We start from the raw sequence: 26,881 nt of genomic DNA, 5'->3' as shown, positions 1-26,881 counted from the left end.
GTACTCCTTGTATACCCACGACTGCGTGGCCTCACACAGTTCCCACTCCATTATCAAGTTTGCTGACGACACAAGAGTAGTAGGTCTGATTACCAACAATGACGAGATGCCCTACAGGGTGGAGGTAGGCACTCTGATGGCGTGGTGCCAGGTAAACCACCTCTCCCTCAACATCAGTAAAGCAAAGGAACTGATTGTGGACTTCAGGAGGAACCAGGCTGGGCACGCCCCCATCCTCATCAACAGGGCCGCCGTGGAGACAGTCAAAAACGTCATGTTCCTCAACGTACACATCTCAGAGGAGCGGAAATGGTCAAACCACATGGACACCGTGGTGAAGAAGACACGACAGCGACTCTTCGACGTCAGGATCCTGAAGAAATACCTCCCGCACAGAAAGAGAAAGACGTGTGCTCAGCATTGTGAACATGGGACAGGACACACACACTTTTTGAGACAGTTGAACTGTGAGAACTTCTATTCTGAAAATGCCATAAATTATCCATCTCTACAGTTGTACAATTCTGACTTCAGACACTCTCCAGCCCACTGTTACAGTTTCCCCTTCAATTATTAAAAGAGCCACACTTAGAACGTTTAAAAATAACAGGCAGGTGTTAAATACACCATTTAAATGCTGAGATAGAGTGCTATTTTCTATTTGGCCTACTATAACAAGAACGGAAGCTTATGAGTAGTGGTGGTGGCTGGTGTTGTTGTTATTGTTGACATTGTGTGGCTACTAGTAGTGATGATGTCACGCTTGAGTGAAATGACCTCCAATAGACCCACACAGAGACCAGAGTGAATGCCCCTGCTCCCATCGCACAAAAGCCGTTATTCTGTACAGTGAGTAGGCTAAACCCGCGGGCGACTGGGGTATCTGGAGCGTTGTAGCATAGCGCTGGTTTTCTATAGCAGTCCATAGAGTGACTCCTTGTGACTGTAAATGACAGCACGTTTTTTTAATATATCTCCTTCCAAAACACGAGTGTCTTTTTTTCAATCTCACAAAGGAAGAAGATTTTGAGGGATGACCCTTTCGAATTGAACCCTTGCGCGCGATCATATTTAGACTACACACATGCTCGCGCGTTTAAAAAGGCACACGACATACACTGCTACGCTCTTGCTGTCCCAACTAGTGGGAAGGCTGAAGATATGGGTGACATTACAGAAAAATGCTTTGTTCTAGTACTCCTTTACTCTCCTGTTTGCGTCTCGGCGCCGGAGACAGGACCAAAAAGTGGAGTTGAGTGGGGCGGCAGACTCCGAAACCTCCTGCACTTGACTTTGCTTTGATTTCGGCAGACACGAGAACGCAGCAGAGAGAGAGGCGAGGGGGGTGGTGTGGCGAGTGAGTGCAAAGGGGCAGGACTTTTTTTCTCTCCTCTATTAAGAGGAAACTTTGTGTTTTGTTCTCCAAGTTCAGCTCAGTCCTCAAGCCGGTTTCTCCGCTGCTCCTTTCTTCCATCTCCGCTGTGTCTTTTCTTCCATTCCCTCCGATGCCTTAATTTTTCTGCGTTTTTACACTTTTCATGGAAATGCTGGATATCGAGACCATGCGCATTCAAACGGGACCTGTTCTGAAAATTGTTTGTTCTTCGTTTCCATGACTGTTTTAGTTGGAATATAAATGTTTCACCGTGCACTGCTTGTTTTGGGGTAAAGATGACCGGTGTCTTTTGTGCTTTTGCTGGAGGCATGTTGGTGTTTCTTTTGCTGTGCATCGTGGAGTTGCATACGGGCTGCGATGCCGTGCTCGCCGCGGGACTCACCACTTTCAGGGCTTTCGCTCCACCTGCAAAAGAGGGTGTTGTGCAGAACGTCGATCGGATTTACCATGGGGGTGGGAAGGTTGGTTACCTGCTTTACATGGATGGGAGAAGGTTTCAGTTAGATATGGAGAGGGATGAGTCCATTTTGTCACATCACTTCAGTCCGAAATATGTGATGAACCTGATGGGGGCGGGAGAAGGCGCCGCGCCTTTGAACCGGGAGTGTGTTTACCGGGGAACCGTGGACTCCAACCCCGAGTCCCTGGCGGTTTTTAGCCTCTGTGGTGGGGGTCTAGAGGGCTTTTTCGCGTTGAAACACGCGCGCTACACAATCACACCCCTCATCCGAACCAAGGGACACGATAACGACGAGCGTTCGCTGCAGGACACGGCTGCGGAGAGCGCCCTCCACTACTTCACGCGGGAGAGCTTCAGCTTCGAAGCCATGCCTGTGAGCGAGAGCTGTGGGACCAAGGGAGGGCGCGGGCGCATGGATGCATCGAGGAAACACCAGCGTAAGGGCCGAGGGAAAGGGAAACTCGACCGGCACGATGTCACCCTGGACGGGGGCAAGGAGCGCAGAAGATGGTGGACGCAGTTCTCCAAACGTGCCTCTCCACCCTCACTGGGAAGTCGGCGCAAGAGGTCGGTTTCGCGCGCCAGGCACGTGGAGCTCCTGCTGGTTGCAGACGAGTCCATGTCCAAGAAGTATGGCAAGGACCTGCACCACTACCTGCTCACGCTGGCCTCCATCGCTTCCAAGTTGTACAGCCATGCCAGCATCGAGAACCCCATCCGTCTGTCCGTTGTGAAAGTGGCCATCGTCACGGAGAAGGAGAAGGGGCTGGAGGTGTCCAAGAACGCAGCCGCCACACTCAAGAGCTTCTGCAAGTGGCAGAACCAGCAGAACCCACTGGACGACGACAACCAGCACCACCACGACGCCGCCATCCTCTTCACCAGGCAGGTAAATAAATAAAGAAACCCATAGAGTCCGACTCGCACTCCCACCCATCACCTGGCCAACACACACAAACCACTGCGCGCCAGGTCCATCCCTTTCCACTCACCGGACTAGAGCGCATTTTACACTCAGGTGTTACGCCAAGCATGACGCAGTGTTTGTTGTTATTATGGTACTGCATGCGTTTCTGTACTCGTACCTGTTATTCAGGAGAGTCATTTGGAACCAAAATATGTTTATTACATTGTTGTTATCAAGCAGAAATCTGCTTCGGTTTAGTGTTACCAAATTGAGGGCGTGTGCCTCTCTCTCTCTATTTCTCTCCCTCTGTCTTGCACACCCTCCCTCCTCTCTGTGGGCTCTCGCGCGTGTCTTATAAAAGAGCGTTTCCTCCGCTTGTGTTTTTCTGGGCAGCCTCCTCTGTCTCAGACTCTCCCAGTCCCCTGACAACCAATGTCTCGAGCCCTTGTGATCTCTCGCACCAGCTGCGCACGCACATTCTTCCAGGGTTGAAGGGATGTAGTTTAAATCAGCTGCTGGTTAGAGTTCAGAATGTTTCTCTCAACCAGAAACCGCAGCCAGACTTCAGCCCTATGTATTTCTTCCTTCATTTTTTCCTTCCATTTTTTTCCCCCCTACATTTTTTCTCTGAGCGGAGCTGGGGCTGTCAAAAAAGCAACCACATCTACCCCTCTGAAAACCAATGGCCTACATTGACCAAGACCACACTCGTTTATACAAGATCTCATGGTTTTACCAATTTAACTTCAGATTCTGACCTATATCCAAGTTTCTCCAAACATCACATTTCGAAGTTGCTCCAAATGTCAAATTTCAAATTGTTTTTGGCACCCTGGGTTGACTCCTCCTGCTCAGCATCTTTCCATTTCTGGAAACATTAAATTTCGAAGTTAAGGGTTAAGGTTTTGGATAGGGTTAAAACATTAGGCCTTCATTCCAAATGGTTAAGTTAAGGGTTAAAATTAGTGTCTACCACAGAGATTGAACATATGACCTATGGATCCAAATCATGGGATTATGATGGTAATAGCGCTCACTGTTGCCCCTAGTGGTCAGTTGTGAAGGCATTTCGGAAGTCCTCAGGACATGGACATACCTCCAATTTCGAAGTCAATCTTGAGCACACACACACATATATCTCAAAACATTTTTCACCCCTCTGGTGTGGTTTCTTGGTCCGTCGGCTGTGGTTGAGGTGTCAGGTGTCTTTCTTGCCTCAGGATTGTGGTGCGTGTAATGAAATAATGCAAGGTCTTGTGCTAGAGACGGGTGCCAAAACCAGGGAATACCGAGGTAACTTATGTTGGCACCGGTGCCCGGGTGGATCCTGTTGCCAGCGCCACGTGAGCATACCTGGGCTTGGCAGGTTGGCAGAGCACGGTGTGCCAACTATTACCACCACCACCTGCATGGTCATGGACCTCCCACCCACTTGGCAGTGCATCCCCTCTGTGTCACCTGCGGGGGTTAGGGTGGCATGGTTGGCACAGTGGTTGGCACAACGGGCACGGAGATACCTGGCGCTGGCACTACCCAGGGGCAAGTGTCAGGTCATAACAACAGTAACAACTCCATAGCATAACAACATAATAACACCTGCAAGGTGTTTGGAGTGGGTCATGACTTATCAAAAGGTCAAAGGTCAGTGAACCCCCTCAGCCAATAGGATTTGAACTCTGATTCCATGATTGGCTGTAGTGTTAGATCACTGTATCTTTAAAACACAACCCTTCCATTCAGTTGTCTTTCATTGCTGTAGCTTGTTATCAAAGAAGTCAGTGTCGTAGTTTGGGTGAGTCACGCTCATTCAATGGAAGTCAAATCCATCATCAGACTGCATTCTCACAGTCAGAGACGAGACCCATCCATTCTTTAGCGATGTAGAGGGGGGGAGTTTATTGGAACATGGGGGTTATTCATGCATGGGTCCAATTACTCCAGTCCCAACACCCCCCGTGTCCTGAGTGAGCTGACCCGTGTGCCATTGTCACCGAGCTCTTTGCATGCCGCACCAGGACAGAACAAGAGACACATTGAGGGGACTCTGTGTGTGTATGCATTTATATGTTTGTGTGTGCGTGGGTGCGTGCATGCGCGTGTGTGTGTATGTGCGTGCCTGTGGGTGATTATTAGGTGTTACGTCACAGTGTGACCGGACGCATGACTGCTCTTGCCAGGGTCCAGGACAGTAGACAAAGCCTCACTGTGAGGGGAAGAGCTCTCTACTGACAGAACATAGAGCAGGGATCATCGACTAGATTTAGCAGCAGGCCAATTTTTTTATTGAGCGGATCGTCAGGGGGCTGGGACATAATTGTCAATAATTTGTAAACTGCAAATTGACCGCAAGAAGCCCAAACAGATACAACATTTGACTTAAACATAATCATTTCAAACCTTGCTTGCATTTGTATACGATCACATACAGTTGAAGTCGGAAGTTTACATACACTTAGGTTGGAGTCATTAAAACTTGTTTTTCAACCACTCCACAAATTTCTTGTTAACAAAGTATAGTTTTGGCAAGTCGGTTAGGACATCTACTTTGTGCATGACACAAGAAATTATTCCAACAATTGTTTACAGACAGATTATTTCACTTATAATTCACTGTATCACAATTCCAGTGGGTCAGAAGTTCACATACACTAAATTGACTGTGCCTTTAAACAGCTTGGAAAACTGAAGAAAATGATGTCATGGCTTTAGAAGCTTCTGATAGGCTAATTGACATAATTTGAGTCAACTGGAGGTGTACCTGTGGATGTATTTCAAGGCCTACCTTCAAACTCAGTGCCTCTTTGCTTGACATCATGGGAAAATCAAAAGAAATCAGCTAAGACCTCCACAAGTCTGGTTCATCCTTGGGAGCAATTTCCAAACGCCTGAAGGTACCATCTTCATCTGTACAAACAATAGTATCCAAGTATAAACACCATGGGACCACGCAGCCGTCATACTGCTCAGGAAGGAGACGCGTTCTGTCTCCTAGAGATGAACGTACTTTGGTGCGAAAAGTGCAAATCAATCCCAGAACAACAGCAAAGGACCTTGTGAAGATGCTGGAGGAAACAGGTACAAAGTATCTACATCCACAGTAAAACGAGGCCCATATCGACATAACCTGAAAGGCCGCTCAGCAAGAAAGAAGCCACTGTTCCAAAACCGCCATAAAAAAGTCAGAGTACGTTTTGCAACTGCACATGGGGACAAAGATCATACTTTTTGGAGAAATGTCCTCTGGTCTGATGAAACAAAAATAGAACCGTTGTGCCATAATGACCATCGTTATGTTTGGAGGAAAAAGGGGGTTGCTTGCAAGCCGATGAATACCATCAAAACCGTGAAGCACGGGGGTGGCAGCATCATGCTGTGGAGGTGCTTTGCTGCAGGAGGGACTGGTGAACTTCACAAAATAGATGGCATCATGAGGAAGGAAAATTATGTGGATATATTGAAGCAACATGTCAAGACATCAGTCAGGAAGTTAAAGCTTGGTCGCAAATGGGTCTTCCAAATGGACAATGACCCCAAGCATACTTTCAAAGTTGTGGCAAAATGGCTTAAGGACAGCAAAGGCAAGGTATTGGAGTGGCCATCACAAAGCCCTGACTTCAATCCTATAGAAAGTTTGTGTGCAGAACTGAAAAAGTGTGTGCGAGCAAGGAGGCCTACAAACCTGACTCAGTTACACCAGCTCTGTCAGGAGGAATGGGCCAAAATTCACCCAACTTATTGTGGGAAGCTTGTGGAAGGCTACCCAAAACGTTTGACCCAAGTTAAACAATTTAAAGGCAATGCTACCAAATACTAATTGAGTGTATGTAAACTTCTGACCCACTGGGAATGTGATGAAATAAATTAAAGCTGAAATAAATCATTCTCTCTACTATTATTCTGACATTTCACATTCTTAAAATAAAGTGGTGATCCTAACTGACCTAAAACAGGGAATGTTTACTAGGATTAAATGTCAGGAATTGTGAAAAACTGAGTTTAAAGGTATTTGGCTAAGGTGTATGTAAACTTCCGACTTCAACTGTATATCTCTCTATTATGCGTGAGAATAATATTTCTTAAATTAAAATCACTTGGAGTTGATTTGCTGGTGTTTTTACTGTCCATGTCCAACAATAACAAAAGTAATACAAAAAAAACGTTAGTTTTTTATTCAGAAAACTTGGGGGGCCTGTCACGCCCTGACCTATAGAACTCTAGTTAGTTTGGTCAGGGTGTGCATGTTTAGTTTCTATGTTATGTTTTCTATGTGTAGAATCTAGGTATTGGTTTTCTATGTTTGGCCGGGTGTGAATCCCAATCAGAGACAGCTGTCGCTCGTTGTCTCTGATTGGGGATCATACTTAGGTAGCCCAGTTGCCTACTGTGTTTGTGGGATCTTGTTCCGTGTATAGGCTTGTATTGTGTTTAGCCTGAGGACTTCACGTTACGTTGTTTTGTTGTTTTTGTTCGTGTGTTTATTTTATAAAATAAACATGTATTCATTCCACGCTGCGCCTTGGTCTGACCCGTCCTTCAACGTCCGTGACAGGGCCAAATAAAATTGGCCCGCGGGCTGCCAGTTACGGAACCCTGACATAGAGAGAGACAGAAAGAGCCCAGAAAGAATCAACTTGAAATAGCCAAGAAAACATAACTAATTATATGAATATGCAGCATGGAAATATTCAACATAAATATTACATCCTAGAGATTATCATGTTTATTGTAGACTCTTACTTTGATTGTTCCCTCAGGCACTAGGACATACATGTTTAAGGTTTCCTTATTGCCAGAGAGAGAGGGAGAGAAAGAAAGATAGAGGGGGCTAGAGTGATATAGAGAGGAGAGAGGTAGAGAGGACACCGAGAAAGAGAGAGGGAGCGAGAGTGTGTGTGGACTCTGAGAAAGAGATAGGTAGAGAGAGATGGACAGAGGGAGAACTCTGAGAACGAGAGAGTGTGTATGCAGAGAGCCAAGAAAGCATAGAAATGCTAGGCTACATCTCCTTTTTGTTGAAGGTTACGTATTTGTTGAAGATTAAGGGCACATATTCGCGAAACGTCCCAAAGTAGCACTACTGATCTAGGATCAGATCCGCCCTCTTATTCTTTATGTGAATAATGAGAAGTTCAATTATTGTTGTCTCTATGTTAAAGCACAGTACCCTGCAGATGTCCTTGATAGTTTAAACAGACAGACATGTCACCCCAGTGGTGCGCAGCCCAGTGGCTTGCTCAAACCAATAACACCTAGGTCATTGTCACTTTATACACAAAACACACATGACAATCACCTTATGCAGGTGCCGGGTCTGAAAAGTTCATTCATGATCTGTGATGCAGAGTAGCCTATCTCACGCTGTTACTAGGTGGCAATGGCACGTAACAAGATGTTCCTGACCAATCACGTGGACCGAGCGATGGGTCGAAAGTTGAATGGCAGAGTTTATATAAGCATGAAATATAGGACCTGTGAAATACCCCAGTCTGTTATAACAAACAGAGGAGCTATAGGCCTACCTATGGGAGGAGAGGATCGGGAAACTCAGACACCTTAAACACATGCGCGCATGTTCGCACACATGCATACACACACACACACTTTAAGCAGACACACAATGTACACACAGTACACACACACAATGTAAAAGCACACACACACACACACTGAATGCAGAAACACTGTAGCAGACACGCACACACACATACTGTAAACACACCCTCTCACACCTACACACTCACAACAAACATGAGCGAAGAGGAGAAGAGACAGGAGAGCACATAGGGCATGCTCTGTTCAAATCGAATAATACACATGCGTACATACTCAATTCTCCACAGCAAATATGATATGAGTGTGTGCATGTGCACTGGAGTTGGAATGATAGAGTATGGATATACGGATGTTTTTGAAGGGGGTCTGTCTGTTGCTATCTGATTTGTTCAGTAGACAAAACAATGCCATGAACTTAAATGACCAGCTAGCAGTTAAGGTCTGGGACGGTATTCACAAAGCATCTCAGAGAAGAACTGGAATGACAATCACAGTCTCTCTGATAGGCTGATATGGTTGTATATGAAGGATACTATCATGTTACTGTAAAGGTAACCGCTTAAATGTGTGTCATAGGTCACTGGGCCAGGAGTTTTGTCGGGACCATCGGGGCCTGACTAGCCTAGTACCATTGCCATTTAATAGGCTAATGTCACTCTCACCGATGATTGGCAGGCCATTCATTTCACGGATAATTGACTCTTACATTGTTGACCCTGATTTCTGAGTGACAAGTTGTTGTGGTTAGTCTCTCTGGACTCTCTCCATGATACAGTATTAGCGGTGTTTGTGCGTGCGTGCATGCGCGCTAACGCTACAAACTGACAGTGTGTGTGTGTGATTGACACTCTCCTTTACTCAGAGTGGCAGTGTGTTTTTCGAACGCAGCTAGGGTGTGTTCCCCTGGTTGACCCGAGACTCACACACACACATGCGCGCAGGTGCATGTCACACACACACAAACACACCCTTACTCTCTTTCTCACACAGACACACGCAGTCTTCTTATATGATCATCTACTGACCTAAATACCTTACCACCAGTGCTGAGGTTATTTTGCTCATTATTTCCAGAACTGCCCAATCCCTCCATTCTTTCCTCCTCTCTTTTCATTTCCTCCATCCTCCCATCCCTTTCCCCAGGTGTCTGATTCCATAACTTTATTTATCTTGCTCTCTCTTTCTCGCCCTCCCTCTTTCTTTCTCTCGCTCACGCTCTCATATGTCTCTGAAAGCCCCTTAGGAGAAAAGGGAAAATACCAAGCTGAGAACACACTGGAGAACGGGAGGGAGAGGAGAAAAAAGAGAGACAGAGGGAACATGAGAGAGACAGGGACAGAGTGAAAGTGAGAGAGACATAGGGAACATGAGAGAGAGGGACAGAGTGAAAGTGAGAGAGACAGAGGGAACATGAGAGAGACAGGGACAGAGTGAAAGGGGGAGTGGGAGGCAGAGAGAGTTTGGGACAACAAGTTAAAGTGAACAAAAGAGAGTGAAAGTGAGAGAGAAAGAGAGACAATGTCCCTCCTGATTGGCTATTGAAATTAACTCTTTCTACAATGTCCCTCCCGAATGGCTAGTGAGATTAACTCTTTCTACAACAGCGTCCTCGGGACCCCAAGGGGTGCACATTTTGGTTTTTGCCCTAACACTACACAGCTGATAAAAATTATCAAAGCTTGATGCTTAGTTGATTATTTGAATCAGCTGTGTAGTGGAGGTCAAAACCCAAAACGTGCACCCTTTGGGGTCCCGAGGACCGAGTTTGGGAAACCCTGTTCTACAAAATCCCTCCCAATTGGCTAGGGAGATTAACTCTTTCTACAATGTCCCTCACGATTGGCTAGTGAGATGAACTCTTTCTACAATGTCCCTCTCGATTGGCTATTTCATCTGATAGTGACAACGAGGAGTTCAAAACACAACTCTCCATCTACACACACATCAGGGGGCAAAATCTTAACGATAACTAACACAATGCATTTAGTGGAATGCAATCGGACTGGACTGTATTTGACTTTGTTTTTATGTCTCCTTCAGTAAGTAGGGGACTTTCTCTTTTAAGAGTTTCTGTCTAAAGCATCTGTGTCCGAAATGGCACCCTATTCCCTACATAGTGCATTACTTTTGACCAGAGCCCTAAGTAGTTCACCATATAGGGAATAGGCACTAATGGCCCTATGGACCCTGGTCAAACGTAGTGCACTATGTAGGGAATAGGGTGCCATTTCGGACGCGGTCAGAGTTTGTGTCTAGAGTAAGTGTATGAGGCGTTCCCCCCTGTTGGTCATGTGTTGGAGAGCCCAGAACAGAACACAGACGGGTTTGTTCCTAAAGTGTTCCATCCGAAACGAGTAAATACACACCCCAGAGAGTCTCTCACACACGGCACAGCGGACCTGTCAACATCACTTAACAAGGGATTCATCCTGTCCCCAGGGTGTGTGTGGGAGGGGGGCCTGGGGTGGTGGGTGGGGTGGAGAGGAGTGTGTGTGTGTTTGCCCTCGCGCACGCCCTTATCTCATTCATACATGACACGTGCCCTTTTACATTAAACAATGTACACACTGTATGTACACTGTGAGAGTGTGTGCGTTTGTGTGTGCGCACGCTTGCATGCCTGTGTGTGTCTGTGTGTGCATGCATACTTGTGTGTCTGCATGTGTGTGTCCACGTGCGTGCATGTGTGTGTGTGTTTCTGAGAACGAGAGAGTCGATGGCATAGGGACACAGTGTTTGAGTGACTGATTGATTCCTCCACACGGCAGAGTAGCTTCAATCCCTCTGGGCATCATCTGTATAGATCTGTGTGGGAGCTGGAACACTGGTCAATACACAGTACCTTATATGAGAGAGAGAGAGAGAGAGAGAGAGAGAGAGAGAGAGAGAGAGAGAGAGAGAGAGAGAGAGAGAGAGAGAGAGAGGGTGAAGAAATAGAGTGAACTCAAAGCATCAACAATTTTGGGTCAAATAAGGTCTATTGACATCTGATCTTCTCTCATTTGTCATCTGTAAGCTATCCGGCTTGTCCTTGCATTGTCTGTGTTTTGGTGTGTGTGAGTCCTACAGTATATGTGTGTGTTCTACCTATACACTAACTTATTTCACCCTTTACACTAACTCATTTCACTAACTCATTTCACCCTTTCCACCAACCCATTTGCTTGTGCCCCCTGTATAGGACCTGTGTGGGCACCACTCGTGTGACACACTGGGCATGGCCGACGTTGGCACCATCTGCTCACCAGAGAGGAGCTGTGCCGTCATAGAGGACGACGGACTCCATGCCGCCTTCACAGTGGCACACGAGATAGGTGGGCACCGTTCACACACCTGCATACACACATACACACCTGCCATTTTTTAGTGTACGCAAGCACATGCAAACACATCCAAACTTTATTGCTATCACTGTCACCAGGGGTCTCTTCATAGTCCCCAAGTCCAGAGCAGACTCTGGAAAACGCACAGTACTACATAGAGCCATGACTACATGGAACTCTATTCCACATCAAGTAACTCAAGCGAGCAGTAAAATCTGATTTAAGAAAACAGATACAACTACAGTTTATGGAACGAAGCGGACTGTGAAGAGACACAAACACAGGCACACACGCACACACGCTAACACACGTACATTGTAATGTTGTAATATTGTTGTATTGTGGTATTATACATTTTGTATTGTAGATTTGTAATGATAGAGTAGTGGTGTAATAAAGTGTTGTATGTTGTACGGTTTTATAATTTTTTTGTGATGTAGTTGCCTTAATCTTGTTTGGACTCCAGGAAGAGTAGCTGTTGCCTTGGCAGCAGCTAATGGGGATCCTTAATAAATACAAATACAGATACACACTCTCACGAATACAATGCTCATTGTGTAAACAAACACCCCCCCAAAATGATTTGTCTTTCTGTCTGCCTGCCTGTCCATCTCTCTGTCTGTGAACCAAAGGTCACTTGCTGGGCCTGTCCCACGACGACTCCAAGTTCTGCGAAGAGCGTTTCGGCGCCAGCGCGGACAAGCGTCTCATGTCGTCCATCCTGACCTCCATCGACGCCTCCAAACCCTGGAGCCGCTGCACCTCAGCTACCATCACTGACTTCTTTGACGATGGCAACGGTAAGACATGGAGAGGGGGATGAGAGGAGGAGAGCGGGGAAGAATGGGAGGATAGGATAGAGGGGGATGAGAAGAGGAGAGCGGGGAGGAGAGGAGAGAATTAAATCAAGAAGTATTTTGGCACTCCAGGCCTAGAGTTGACTAGCCCTGAACTAATGGTTAGGGAGGTAACCAAGTCTTAATTGTAAAAGTGAGGAGAATACCTCAATGACTTACTTGGTTAAACATTGAGGGTTGGGCTCACCTACTGTACAGAGTTCATGTGCTGTTGTCTTTGCCAAATTGAATCCAATGTCCCATCACACCTATCGAGTGGCGGATTAGAATGATCGGAGGTTTGATAAACCAGACAGACAAACAGCCTTTGGCATTGGACACCATGTATACAAAAAAGCAATGCACTGATCTGTCCATCCTCTAATTGTTCTATCCTTTCCACTTTCCACTTACCCCTTTCTCCTCATTCCATCCTCTCCCCCTCTTCTCTGCCACCCACAACACCTCTCCCTGCCTCCTTCTTTCTCCTTCCCCTTTCTCCTTTCCCCTCCTTTGTAACCTCTTTCTCCCTCCCCTTCTCTTCTTCTAACCTTCCTTCTCCCCTCATTCCATCCTTCTAACCTTCCTTCTCCCCTCCTCCTTTTTCCTCCTCCCCTCTCCCCCTCTACAGCCGAGTGTCTCCTGGACACTCCTCGCCAGCCCATGCTCGGCTCAGAGGAGCTGCCCGGCCAGAGCTATGACGCTGTGCGCCAGTGCCGCCTGGCGTTTGGGCCTGAGTACACAGTCTGCCCGGGCATGGACGTGTGCGCCCGCCTGTGGTGCGCAGTGATACGCCAGGGCCAGATGGTGTGCCTGACCAAGAAGCTGCCCGCCGTGGAGGGCACGCCGTGTGGCAAGGGCCGCATCTGCCTCCAGGGCAAGTGCGTGGACAAGACCCGGAAGAGACACTACTCGGTAAGGACAGGGCGGAGGGTGAGAGGAAGGGAGGGGAGGGAGGGAATGGGAGGCAACAACGCAATAGGCTGACAGCATAGACAGAGTGGAAGAGCAGAGTACTACTTTATTATTATTTATTATTCTCTAGAGAGGGAAGGAGGGAAGGAGGAAAGGAGGGGATGGGAAGGAGAGGGAGAGTGTTGAGAGAGGGAATGGGAGGCAAACACCGGATAGGTGCAGTGAAATGTGTTGTTTTACAGGATCAGCCATAGTAGTACGGCGCCCTTAGAGCAAATTAGGGTTAAGTGCCTTGCTCAAGGGCACATCGACAGATGTTCACCTTGTCGGTTCGGGTATTCAAACCAGCGACATTTAGGTTACTCACCCAACACTCTAACGGCTAGGCTACCTGCTGACCAATAGGGTGACAACATAGACAAGTCCCTCAAATTATACTACTTCGTGAGAGGAATGAAGGTGTGAGAGAGGGAGGTGTGTAGGGAGAGTGGAGGTAAAGGGGGTTGGGTGTATGGTGGAGTACGGTGAGAGTGCCAACAACAGCAATGAGAGACACTATAACACAAGGAGAGAAGGAATGAGGGAGGGAGTATAGAGAGAGGGAGAGAGAGAATGGGAGGCAGGGATGGAGTTAGGTGAAAGTGTGAATAAGAGCCACAGGAGATATACACTGAGCGTACAAAACATTAAGGACACCTGCTCTTTCAATGACGTAGACTGACCAGGTGAATCCAGGTGAAAGCTATGATCCCTTATTGATGTCACTTGTTAAATCCACTTCAATCATTGTAGATGAAGGGGAGGAGACATGTTAAAGAAGGATATTTTAAGCCTTGAGTCAATTGAGACATGGATTGTGTACATGTGTCATTCAGAGGGTGAATGGGCAAGACAAAATATTTAAGTGCCTTTGAACGGGGTATGGTCGTAGGGGCCAGGCTTAGGGCTGTGGCAGTCGTGACATTTTGTCAGCCGATGAATGTCAAGCAAATAACTGCCGGTCTCACGTAATTGACCGTTAATTACCATAAACATATCATGTTTCTTTAGACCTGTCTAAAATAAATAACGGATTTATTGTGATGGTGTCGCCTATATTACATGGATGTATTAGACTTTTTAAAATGTAGATGTTCCAAAGGTCTGAATCAGTGGCTTCCAAGCATAGCCTACAAGCCACTGATATATCTACATTTAAAAAAGTCTAATAAATCTGTTATTTATTTTAGACAGGTCTAAAGAAACATGATATGAAGAAAAGGTAGTCTACTTCAGAAGAACAGAATAGCATACTCTGAGTTGTCCTTATGTTAGGCCCTGATCTGGCTATGCCATATGGCTGTGGCCTACACTAGTTCATTTAGCAGACAAGATTTGCTTGTGGCATTATTTTATATTATTTTATAGTATGAAGAATACTATTGAACATAACTGAATAAAATAGAAAGGATATTTTCTCCAAACGATTTGAGGGAGTACGCACATGCAGCTATTCCGAATTGAGAGGCTAACAAAGAAACAGGTACTCCTAAATGCTTCATTTAGAGTTATTTATGTAACTTTAGTTGTGATACAAATGTTGGGCTATATGTTTAGATTTTTAATACATTCTAAGGCTTCATGATGTGACTCTAATGATGATTTGAAAAAAGTTGCATGAAAGGCATGAGCTCTGCTTTGTTTTTGGGCAGGCTGTACACACTTCATCATTCACAATTTGACAAGCACTTGATAGTGCCCCGAATTTCCCTTTGTGTGGCCATAATATCCCCTAAATAAAATGGAGGACGCTTTTCCCGTGGTTCATTTTCATGCCAGCCAGGTAGGCTATACTCCTGTTGTAAAGAGAAGCAATGTGCTTGATATTAGGAAAGTTGAGAAATTAATATAGTAGGCCCAGCCTATAGAAAGCTGATGGGATCCTCCTCTTTTTAATAGAGGCCATCACTCTGTGATGCCTATAGAAATGTTGCGCAGCATGAGCTCATAGCCTCTCATTAAGTGTTTGATTCGATTTTCGAATACATTTGCATTGATGTCAGAATGATTAGAGAGACAATAGAGTGCTGAGTACCAGGCAGTTAGCAAGTTTGGTAGGCTACTAATGACCATCAGCAGCATCAGAGCTTGGAGAAGCCTAATTACTGTGACTAAACGGTCACGTAGAACTTGACTGCCGTCATGACTCGTGACCACCAGTGTGGCGGTAATATTGTCACCGCAACAGCCCTAGGTGCAACTCAATATTAGAAAGGTGTTCTTAATGTTTTGTACACTCAGTGTAGCGGTAGAGGGAGGGTAGGAGAGAGTTGGAAAGAATTAGAACGTTTCCGTAACTTTTACTGCACATTGTGATTCATTTGGGCTTTACTGTCACAGACTCTCAATTAATCTAATTCAGTTGAATTTGATTTGGAACAAGATTACTAGAGGAGTGACTGGGTGTATTTTTGGCAGGTCGGAGAAGGGGGAAAGAATGTTGCTTTTGTAGGTGGGATTACTGTGTCTCCCTCCTCTCAGAGCAGGCTGTTTCTGTTGAGTCTTTTCAACTTCTGAGTCCCTGAGTTTTCAGTCACTCTTATGACAAGCAGCACAAAACTCACTCTACTTTAATGGTCACCACCATTTTGGTTGTCTTTTTGTTGAAACATTACGTTCCAAAAAAATGTGTTCTATTAGAGTTACATTGTAAGAGTATCGCTTAATTATAAATTGTTAAAAGGGACATCCGACCAGAATCACTGTCAACAGAATATACATAGGCCTACTGTATATGCTTTGTTCGTTCATATTTTGACTTGTGGCTATTGACACTAATGATATCAGGCTATAGTCACCTACCTAGAATATAGTTCTAGACCAACTAGACGTCTATATTCAGTGTTGGGTAGTAGTGAACTACATGTAGTGGAACTAGTAATGTAACTACATTTTCCAGTAGCTTGGTGGTAGTTGAACTAAATTAAAAATCTTGGTAGTGTTTTGAGTAGTTAATGACTTTATTTTGCCATGTAGTGGTGTAGCTAACTACTGGAACTACAGACTACTTTTTTAGCAAAAATATTATAAAACATTTGTTGTTGGCAAGACTTTCCTTTCTTTTTCAACAGCAGACCTGTCTAATTCTCACTTGAAACATTGTTTTTGTGTTTAATAGGCTAAATTACACATTCTGTTAACTTCTGACTCCAGAGTGATCTGTTCTTGCAATTTGTAGTCTATGACATTTCAGATTTAGTAACTTTAGTTAAGTAAACTATATTTTTCTTAAGGGTAGATTTAGTGTAGCTTAACTTCTTCCAGTGTGCAGTAATTGGTAGCTTGGTAAACTACACTGCCAGTCAAACGTTTGGACACACCTACTCATTCAAGGGTTTTTCTTTATTTAATTTTTTTTTTACATTGTAGAATAATAGTGAAGACATCAAAACTATGAAATAACACATATGGAATCATGTAGTAACCAAAAAAGTGTTAAACAAATCAAAATATATTTTATATTTGAGATTCTTCAAATATCCACCCTTTGCCTTGATGACAGCTTTGCACACTCTTGGCATTAGTGTCTTCACTATTATTATTATTATTCTGCAATGTAGAAAATAGTAAAAAATAAAGAAAAACCCTTGAATGAGTAGGTGTGTCCAAACTTTTGACTGGTACTGTATATCTTCAGAGTAGCTTCCCCAACACTGTCTATATTGTAGATCCAGACCAACTTACTAGACATCTAACTAGAATATGCAGTAGATCTATCTAGACCAACAATCTATTTCAAAGTAATCACAAACAAAATGTTCAATGAAAATATACATGTTTATTTTGGATGGGAAGAGGGGGGAGAGGTGAGGGGATGGGAGGATAGCTGAGGAGAGTTTAGGAGAAGACAGGAGGTTTCACACCTGCTGCAGGGCGATCCCCCTAGGGGGCCTAAGGGTGAAGAGAAGGGGGTACAACGACCCATTGAGAGCTGCAACAAAATGAAAACAGGACAAAGGGAGGTTAATTCTAGGGTCAAAGGTGATTATGTGTTGGGTTAGGGCTATAAAATGTTCTACTCCTGACCTTATTGCTACGTAGCAACTGTCCCTGTATGATTTAATCTCTCTTTCATTCTCGACCATTCTACTCACCAGCCTCTGTCTCCTTCATCAACGCCTCTTTCTCCTCCTTCCTCTTCTCCAACTCCTCCCTCATCCACTCCTTGTCTGCGATGTCCTTCTCTCTCTTCTCTATCGCTCCATTCTTTATGTCCAGGAGTTTGGCTTGATTTGCCAAAGCATCCTCTCTCTCCATCCACACTCCGTTTCTTTCCACCTCCTCTGTCTCCTTCCTCAGCCTCTCCTTCTCCAACTTCCTTATCTTTCCCTCTGTCAACACTTTCTCTTTCGCCAGCTGCGCTCTCACCCTCTCCACCTCCTCTCCCTTCACCACCACCTCCTCCGCCTTCACCTTCACCTCCTCTGCCCAGGTCTGAACATTTTCCTTCTCCCCCCTGACAGCTATCCTCTCTTCCATCAGCCACTCGCTTATCAGAACGATCTGCCCCCTCTCTCTTCTCAGAATCTTCTCTTCTCTACCCGCAGTCTTCTCCCTCTTCTCCACCTCCCTCCTTGCCACCTCCACCTTCTTTCTCTCGACTGCCACCTCCTTCCTTTCCTCAGTCACCTCCTTCCTTTCCTCGGTCACCTCCTTCCTCTCCTCTTCCACCTCCCTCCTTTCCACCATTACCTACTCCTCCCCACATGCACCTCCCTCTTTCCAGCACCTCCTCCCTCCTGTTAAACTCCACCTCCATCCTCATCAACTCATCCTCCTTCTTCTGGTTAGACTCAGCCCTTTTGATTATCCTCCTCCATGGCTTTGATCTGAAGGACAGTCGGTAAGAATGATACTCCGTAAGTCAGTAAGAGAGTACATGTTCATTTTACAGCCTATTTCAGCCCAACAGTCAGTCGCTGGTCGTGATGACCTACTCAGACCTGGGTTCAAAGACTATTTGACATCTTTCAAATACTTTGAGCGTTGCTCTATACTGCTTGGAGTGCCAATCGAGCACAGATAAAGTATTTGAACCCAGGTCTGAACCCACTTCAACTAACAACCCATAGAATAGGAATAAATAGAACCCATAGAATAAAAAAGAATGAATCATCAGGTGTAGTGTGATAGAATATAGAATTTGAATGAATTATTGTAATTATATAGGTCGTTAGTTGTAGTGGGATAGAATTTGAATGAAAATAACCCATAGAATGAACATTCTAATTCTATGGGTTGATAGTTGTAGTAGGATAGAATTCAGAATGATAATGAATAGAACCCGTAGAATGAATAATTCTTATTCTATGTAACAACTAGACCTGAGTTTAATTGAATCTGTGCTTGATTGAGCTTGCCTGGTGCATTGGAAACAATGGAATACTCCCAAAAGTGTGAACCCTGCCCATCCGGCACATCAGACAGGCTTAAGCAAATGCTCAAAGTATTATAATTATTATAATTTTTTAACCCAGGTCTACTAACAACATTATACCTTTCCATGATGGGGAACTTGTTACCATTAGTCTAATAATATCATGGATTAGTTTTTACTAACAGTTTATAAACAGTAAAATAAACAAAGTACATAAAATACAGAAAGTAAAATACAGAAACTTGACACTCACTTTAGAGACTGTCGGCCTCCGTGACCTCCCCTTCATCATCAAGACCAAAAACAATACAAAATACTATACAAACAATATATATACAAAAAAGCAAGAAAAGTCAAAGTAACAAATAAAACAAATAAGATGAAGGAATATATAATGTACAAAAAATGGAGTACAGTCAAATAGAAATAGAGTAGGCTAAATAGTAGGTTGAATATTTCGCAGGTGTTCGCAGCTAGTAGCAGATAGTGTTGGATGGTTGGACTTAATGATGGTGTTGGAGTTGTGCCTGGCCATGCAGTCATGGGTGAACAGGGAGTACAGGAGGGGACTGAGCACGCACCCCTGAGGATCCCCTGTGTTGAGGATCAGCGTGGCAGATGTGTTGTTACCTACCCTTACCACCTGGGGGTGGCCCGTCAGGAAGTCCAGGATCCAGTTGCAGAGGGAGGTGTTTAGTCCCAGGGTCCTTAGCTTAGTGATGAGCTTTGAGGGCACTATGGTGTTGGAACGCTGAGCTGTAGTGAATGAATAGCATTCTCACGTAGGTGTTCCTCTTGTCCGGGTGGGAAATGGCAGTGTGGAGTGCAGTAGAGATTGCATCATCTGTGGATCTGTTGGGGCGGTATGCAAATTGGAGTGGGTGTAGAGTTTCTGGGATAATGGTGTTGATATGAGCCAGCCTTTCAAAGACCAGCCTTTCAAAGACAAAACAAAGACGAATAGAGACAATACGTAAAGAATCAAGATAGTTCAGATCAACTTTCCCTTCCCCAATCTTAACCTTAACCATTAGTTGGGAAAATGCTAAACTGACCCAAGATCAGCGTCTAGGGGCAACTTCACCCTATACCCTTAAGATGTTGTAGGCTAGCATGTGAGCTAATATAGCACATTGCTACAGACTCTGACTTTGCCTTGATGTACTGGGTCGCCTTTGAACATTACTTTAATTTCTATCATCATGCCGCCCCACACCCTTCTCAATGTATTCCACTTGCACAGACAATCACGTGCATGCAGACACACAAATGAATCACACACACACAGACACATACACACATTTTACACATGGCTTGGCTGCCGGCCAATCCAACTTTTAACATGCTCACTGTGCAACTTTAAGAGTACTCTCTTATCTCTCTCCTCCCTCTCCTCCTCTGATCTCACTCTCCTATCTCTTCTCACTCTCCTCTCTCTCTCTCTCTCTCTCTCGCTCTCTCTCTCTCGCTCTATCGCTCTCTCTCTCAATCTCTTTCCTATTGCCTCCCTCTCTCCTATCTCATCTTTCTCTTTCATCTTCCCGCTCTCCTCTCTTCATCCTTCTCTCCAAGGCATCTAACCACGGAAGTTGGAGTTCGTGGGGTCCGTGGGGGGCATGTTCGAGGACGTGCGGTGGAGGGGTGCAGTTCGCCCAGCGTCTGTGTAACAACCCGCCGCCCCGAAACAATGGGCGGTACTGCACCGGCAAGAGAGCCATCTACAGGTCCTGCAGTGTCACCCCATGCCCCTCGCACAGTGAGTGTAGTACTGCAGATTGACTGGCTGACGTGTGTGATCACATAGTGAGATAGACACGCATAAGCACACACAAGTATACATTTGCTCAGGCAAATACACAGGCTTACAATAGATCAATGAATGGTAAATATTTAGACTCTCTCTCCCTGTCTCTCTCTCTGTCTCTCTCTCGCTCGCTCTCTCAAACACACACACACACACACACAGTCTGAAATGCTAATGTTCCCACTCTAACCTGTGGTGGAACTGTCCTCCTCTAGGTAAGAGTTTCCGCCAGGAGCAGTGTGAGGTGCGGAATGGCCCCCAGACAGACCCTAAGGGGGTGAAGACCTTTGTGGAGTGGGTACCCAAGTTCGCAGGAGTGCTACCCAAAGATGTGTGCAAGCTGACCTGCCGGGCCAAGGGCACAGGCTACTATGTAGTGTTCTCGCAGAGGGTGAGTGAATAAGAGAAGGGCACTGGGGAGTAAAAGAGTGTGAGTGAGGGTACTTTGGAGTGCTGTCTTCCACTACCATTAGTCCACTACCTTTGTTATCAAGACTTGTAGTGTCCGTTCTGCTAGTATGATGATGATAAAGATGATGGTGATGATACAGTGCCTTCGAAAAGTATTCAGACCCATTGACTTTTTCCACATTTTGTTACGTTATAGCCTTATTCTAAAATGGATTAAATGAAAAACAATCCTCAGCAATCTACACACAATACCCCATAATGACAAAGGGATAACAGGTTTTTAGAAATGTTTGTAAATTTATAAAATATTTAAAACAGAAAAACCTTATTTTAGGAAGCTTGGCCCCAGTGATGTACTGGGCCGTACGCACTACCCTCTGTAGTGCCTTGCGGTCGGAGGCCGAGCAGTTGCCATACCAGGCGGTGATGCAACCAGTCAGAATGCTCTCGATGGTGCAGCTGTAGAATTTTTTGAGGATCTGAGGACCCATGCCAAATATTTTCAGACTCCTGAGGGGGAATAGGCTTTTTCGTGCCCTCTTCACGACTGTCTTGGTGTGTTTGGACCATGATAGTTCGTTGGTGATGTGGACACCAAGGAACTTGAAGCTCTCAACCTGTTCCACTACAGCCCCGTCAATGAGAATGGGGGCGTGCTCAGTCCCCTGAGGGGCCCCTGTGTTGAGGATCAGTGTGGCAGATGTGTTGTTACCTACCCTTACCACCTGGGGGCGGCCCGTCAGGAAGTCCAGGATCCAGTTGCAGAGGGAGGTGTTTAGTCCCAGGATCCTTAGCTCTAAGAGCTTTGCACACCTGAATTGTACAATATTTGCCAATTTTTCTTATTCTTCAAGCTCTGTCAAAACTGTAACTAGGCCACACAGGAACATTCAATGTCGTCTTGGTAAGCAACTCCAGTGTAGATTTGGCCTTGTGTTTTAGGTTATTGTCCTGCTGAATAGTGAATTCGTCTCCCAGTGTCTGTTGGAAAGAAGACTGAACCAGGTTTCCCTCTAGGATTTTGCCTGTGCTTAGCTGTATTCCGTTTCTTTTTATCCTAAAATCTCCCTAGTCCTTGCCGATGACAAGCATACCCATAACATGATGCAGCCACCTCCATGCTTGAAGATATGAAGAGTGGTACTAAGTGATGTGTTGTGTTGGATTTGCCCCATACATAACGCTTTGTATTCAGGACAAAAAGTGTATTTCTTAGCCACATTTTTTGCTGTATTACTTAAGTGCCTTGTTGCAAACAGGATGCATGTTTTGGAATCTTTTTAATTCAGTACAGGCATGGTGAAATCCTTCCTCTCCGGCAACTGAGTTGGGAAGGGCACCTGTATCTTTGTAGTGACTGGGTGTATTGATACACCGTCCAAAGTGTAATTAATAACTTCACCATGCTCAAAAGGCTATTCAGCATCTACTTTATTTTTATTTTTACACATCTACCAATCGGTGCCCTTCTTTGCGAGGCTGGTCTTTGTGGTTGAATCTGTGCTTGAAATTCATTACTCGATTGAGGGACCTTAACAGATAATTGTGTGTGGGGGGTACAGAGATGGGGTAGTCATTCAAAAATCATGTTCACCACTATTATTGAACACAGAATGCAACTTATTATGTGATTTAAGCACATTTTTACTCCTGAACTTATTTAGTCTTGACATAACAAAGGGGTTGAATACTTATTGACTCAAGACATTTCAGCTTTACATTTTTATAAATTTCTAAAGTTTTCTACAAATAAAATTCCACTTTGACATTATGGGGTATTGTGTGTGATCAGGCTGTAACACAACAAAAAATTGAAAAAGTCAAGGGGTGTGAATACTTTCTGAAGGCGCTGTACATGATAATATACCCATGATGACTGTGAGAATACTGATGGTGATGATGATGATGATGGATTTATTTTATATACCACTGTTCATACAGAATCTCAAAGTCGCTTTAAAATATATATTTCAGGGGGCTGGCAGTTAATGGGAGATGGTCTTCCACAGATAGATGATGATGCAGCTCAGTAAAGTGGAGTTGAGTGCAGGTCGCGTCGATGGTTCATAATACAGCCAGGGAGGGAAAAACAACAGTCAGACAGTCAGCTCTTCATCAGGCACCTCTGTCTTTGAAGTTCACAGCTACTCCTCCTTTGTAGGTAGGCTGGAACATCTACCACCGAATGAGTAGCACTCACCTGGGTGATGATTCAGCAGCTGTAAGCTCCTGAGAGACCACAACACCTCGGCAGTAATCAGCTACAGTCTCCTACGAGGCGAGCCTCTATGATGATGATGATGATGATGATGAAGAGTACAATAACAGCAATGATGATAATATCTCCTTATGTCTCCTTCTCCAGGTGGTGGATGGGACAGAATGTCGGCCGTACAGCAGCTCAGTGTGTGTGAAGGGCAAGTGTGTGCGTACCGGCTGTGACGGCATCATTGGCTCCAAGCTGCAGTTTGACAAGTGTGGCATCTGTGGAGGGGACAGCACTGGCTGCATCAGGGTGATAGGCAACTTCACCAAGAAGAGGTAAGGGAACACACAAACACACACACACACTGAAATTGAAAAAAAACATTTGGGGTTTACACGTTTATTTGTCTGATACACAGCACCAAGAAAATAAAAATCTAAACTGAGATTTATATTTTCCACTTCAAAGTAAAAAAACAAATGGCCTTGACTTCATTATAAAAAAATCTAAATATTTGGTTGGAGGCAATGATTCTTGTTTATTGTGTAATTTATCTCACCTGTAGTAAGTTGCAGGTGCATATAGGTAAAAATAGCCATTCAACAAATTTTGAAAAGAAAAAACTAAACATTCTGCTCCGTTGCACTCCATTGTAAAGTGAAAGGGTACGAGTATACTGTATTTTAACACATCTACATCTTGAGTACATTTGTAGGAATGGTCTATAGATTGTCTTCCGCTCCCTCACCATCTCTCATTCTATACATTGGCAAATTCTTGTTTAAGCTATCCATTTCTCACACTCACTCTGTCACATCCTCCCTTTTCCCTCATCTCTCTATACGTCATGAGCTTGTAATGCTAAATCACACCTTCCATTGGTGAAGATTGACGTACATTATATATACAAAAATATGTGGACACCCCTTCAAATTAGTGGAATCGGCTATTTCAGCCACACCTGTTGTTGACAGGTGTATAAAATCGAGCACACATCCATGCAATCTCCATAGACAAACATTGACAGTAGAATGGCCTTACTGAAGAGCTCAGTGACTTTCAACGTGGCACCGTTCCAACAAGTCAGTTCCCCGGTCAACTGTAAGTGCTGTTATTGTGAAGTGGAAACGTCTAGGAGCAACAACGGCTCAGCCGCGAAGTGGTAGGCCACACAAGCTCCTAGAACGGGACCGCCGAGTGCTGAAGCACGTAGTGCGCAAAAATTGTCTGTCCTCGGTTGCAACACTCACTACCGAGTTCCAAACTGTCTCTGGAAGCATCGTCAGCACAATAACTGTTCGTCTGGAGCTTCATGAAATGGGTTTCCATTGCCGAGCAGCCCCACACAAGCCTAAGATCACCATGTGCAATGCCAAGCGTTGGCTGGAGTGGTGTAAAGCTCGCCGTCATTGGACTCTGGAGCAGTGGAAACGCGTTCTCTGGAGCGATCACGCTTCACCATCTGGCAGTCCGACAGACAAATCTGGGTTGGGCGGATACCAGGAGAACGCTACCTGCCCCAATGCATAGTGCCAACTGTAAAGTTTGGTGGAGGAATTGACTGGCCTGCACAGAGCCCTGACCTCAACCCTATCTAACACTTTTTGGATGAATTGGAACACTGACTGCGAGCCAGGCCTAATCGCCCAACATCAGTGGCCGACCTCACTAATGCTCTTGTGGCTTAATGGAAGCAAGTCCCCGCAGCAATGTTCCAACATCTAGTGGAAAGCCCTCATAAAAGATTGGAGGCTGTTATAGCAGCAAAGGGGGGACCAACTCCATATTAATGCCCATGATTTTGGAATGAGATGTTCGATGAGCAGGTGTCCACATACTTTTGGTCATGTAGTGTACAACATACTGGGCACATATGGGATCTTGCCACACACACACTCCTCACTCTCCTGTAACCCTCTCTCCCTCCCCCATGCAGTAAGGGCTACACAGACGTCGTGAAGATCCCAGAGGGCTCCACCCACATCAAGGTCCGCCAGCACAAGCCCAAGGACCAGCCCAGGTACACAGCCTACCTGGCCCTGCGTCGTCCTGGTGGCGACTACCTCCTCAATGGCAAGTTCATGATCTCTACCTCAGAGACAGTCATCCCCCTCAACGGCTCGGTGCTCAACTACAGTGGCTGGAGCCAGCAGGACGAGTGGCTACACAGCATGGGCCCAGGGGCCCTCAGAGAGGCCCTTACGGTTCAGATTCTGGCCACGGATGCCAAGAGGCCCCTGGATATCCGCTACAGCTTCTTCATGCCCCGTCGGGTTTTGGCACCACCACCCCCACCTCCCCCGCACACCTCCACAACCACATCTACCACTACTACTACTACAACAACCACCTCTACTAGATCCAGCAGTAGAACCACATTGGCCCCGGCCCTGGCTCGCTCCACAGCCCCGGGGGTGTCGACGGTGGCCCCTGGGCCCCAGTGGGTGATGGGCCCCTGGATGATCTGCTCCAGGACTTGTGACACGGGCTGGCAGAGCCGCACGGTGCAGTGCAAGGACCCGCAGGCCAAGCTGGCCAAGGGGTGCCCTCTGGCCGACCGCCCCTCCGCCTTCAAACAATGCCTAGTGAAAAAGTGTTGAAAGGACCAGAAACGGGTATACATAGACAGAGACACTGGCTATTGACAGTCAACCCCTCCTCTTCCTCACACCCAACCCTACTATGCCAGGCACTGCTTGGCACAGCTACAGACAAACGACGGGCACATGTGGACACTTCCGAATAGTGCAGTCGCCCAATCACCAACCACCCACTTGTCAAATCCCTCCTCTATCTGAAGGTTTCGTTTGTATTCCTCTGTTAATTACACGTTTTGTTTGCTTTTCTGTATGTTGTTGCTACTGTGGGTTTTTCGTGATTGTCCGCTTTGTCTCTTTGTGTTGTGTGACTGCACACCTCCGGACAATGGGCCTCAGGACTAGTCTGTTGCGTGGCACTTTTTCTCCACTTCCTTTTGGGGTCCCCTTTCTCTTCTTGCTCCTCCCACGGCCGAGTCTCCACATACGATTGGTCTATCCAACTTCCTGTTTGGATTGCGGACCAGGAAGTAGGCTGGGGCCACAACCAAGAGCAACCGATCCGTACTGTAACCAGTCCAGAAATGGGGTTGAACCGCACTGCAAACATCCCAGGTCAAAAAATGGACATAAAGTGATGGAATGAGGTCTATCCAACTTCCTGTTTGGATTGGGGACCAGGAAGTAGGCTGGGGGCACAACCAAGAGCAACTGATCCGTACTGTAACCAGTCCAGAAATGGGGTTGAACCGCACTGCAAACATCCCAGGTCAGAAAATTGACATAAAGTGAGTGAGTTGGGGCAGAATTGTGCCCAATTGCTAGTGCTGAGCGATTAACCTACATTTTGTTTATTATTTTGGTTTTTAAACAACTAATTGACAGACTTCGGTTCAATTCCATTTAGTTCCGTTTTTTTCTGTGAACTCAATGCACACATTGGGCAGTTTCTCTAGAAATAAATCAGATCAATCCCAAACTGTGCGATGTAGTAGGGAGTTGTAGTTTCCAACAGGCCAATATTCTAAATAGTTTAGCGCAGAAAACATGCTAATGAACCACAATGACCATAATCAATTGCTTGTCCGGTCTTTTGCGTGCGTACTTGTCCGGTCTT

At 45.5% G+C, this 26,881-nt stretch overlaps 1 protein-coding gene across 1 annotated transcript; it reads left to right on the top strand.

Annotated features, from left to right (window-relative positions):
* Positions 1–1,671: 1,671 nt before the first annotated feature.
* Positions 1,672–26,555, top strand: LOC311112015 (A disintegrin and metalloproteinase with thrombospondin motifs 5-like; the record flags this gene model as incomplete). The annotated part of the gene is made up of 8 exons (XM_084154973.1): positions 1,672–2,745; positions 11,498–11,630; positions 12,272–12,439; positions 13,107–13,390; positions 20,379–20,562; positions 20,826–21,001; positions 23,387–23,562; positions 25,164–26,555. The coding sequence occupies 8 exons, from the start codon at positions 1,672–1,674 to the stop codon at positions 25,825–25,827; spliced, it is 2,859 nt and encodes a 952-aa protein (XP_084011099.1). The 3' UTR covers positions 25,828–26,555.
* Positions 26,556–26,881: the final 326 nt, after the last annotated feature.

Source organism: Coregonus lavaretus, assembly GCF_964263955.1.
Source record: "Coregonus lavaretus genome assembly, chromosome: 38".
Lineage (NCBI taxonomy): Eukaryota > Metazoa > Chordata > Actinopteri > Salmoniformes > Salmonidae > Coregonus > Coregonus lavaretus.
This window is presented reverse-complemented; position numbering and strand designations above follow the sequence as displayed.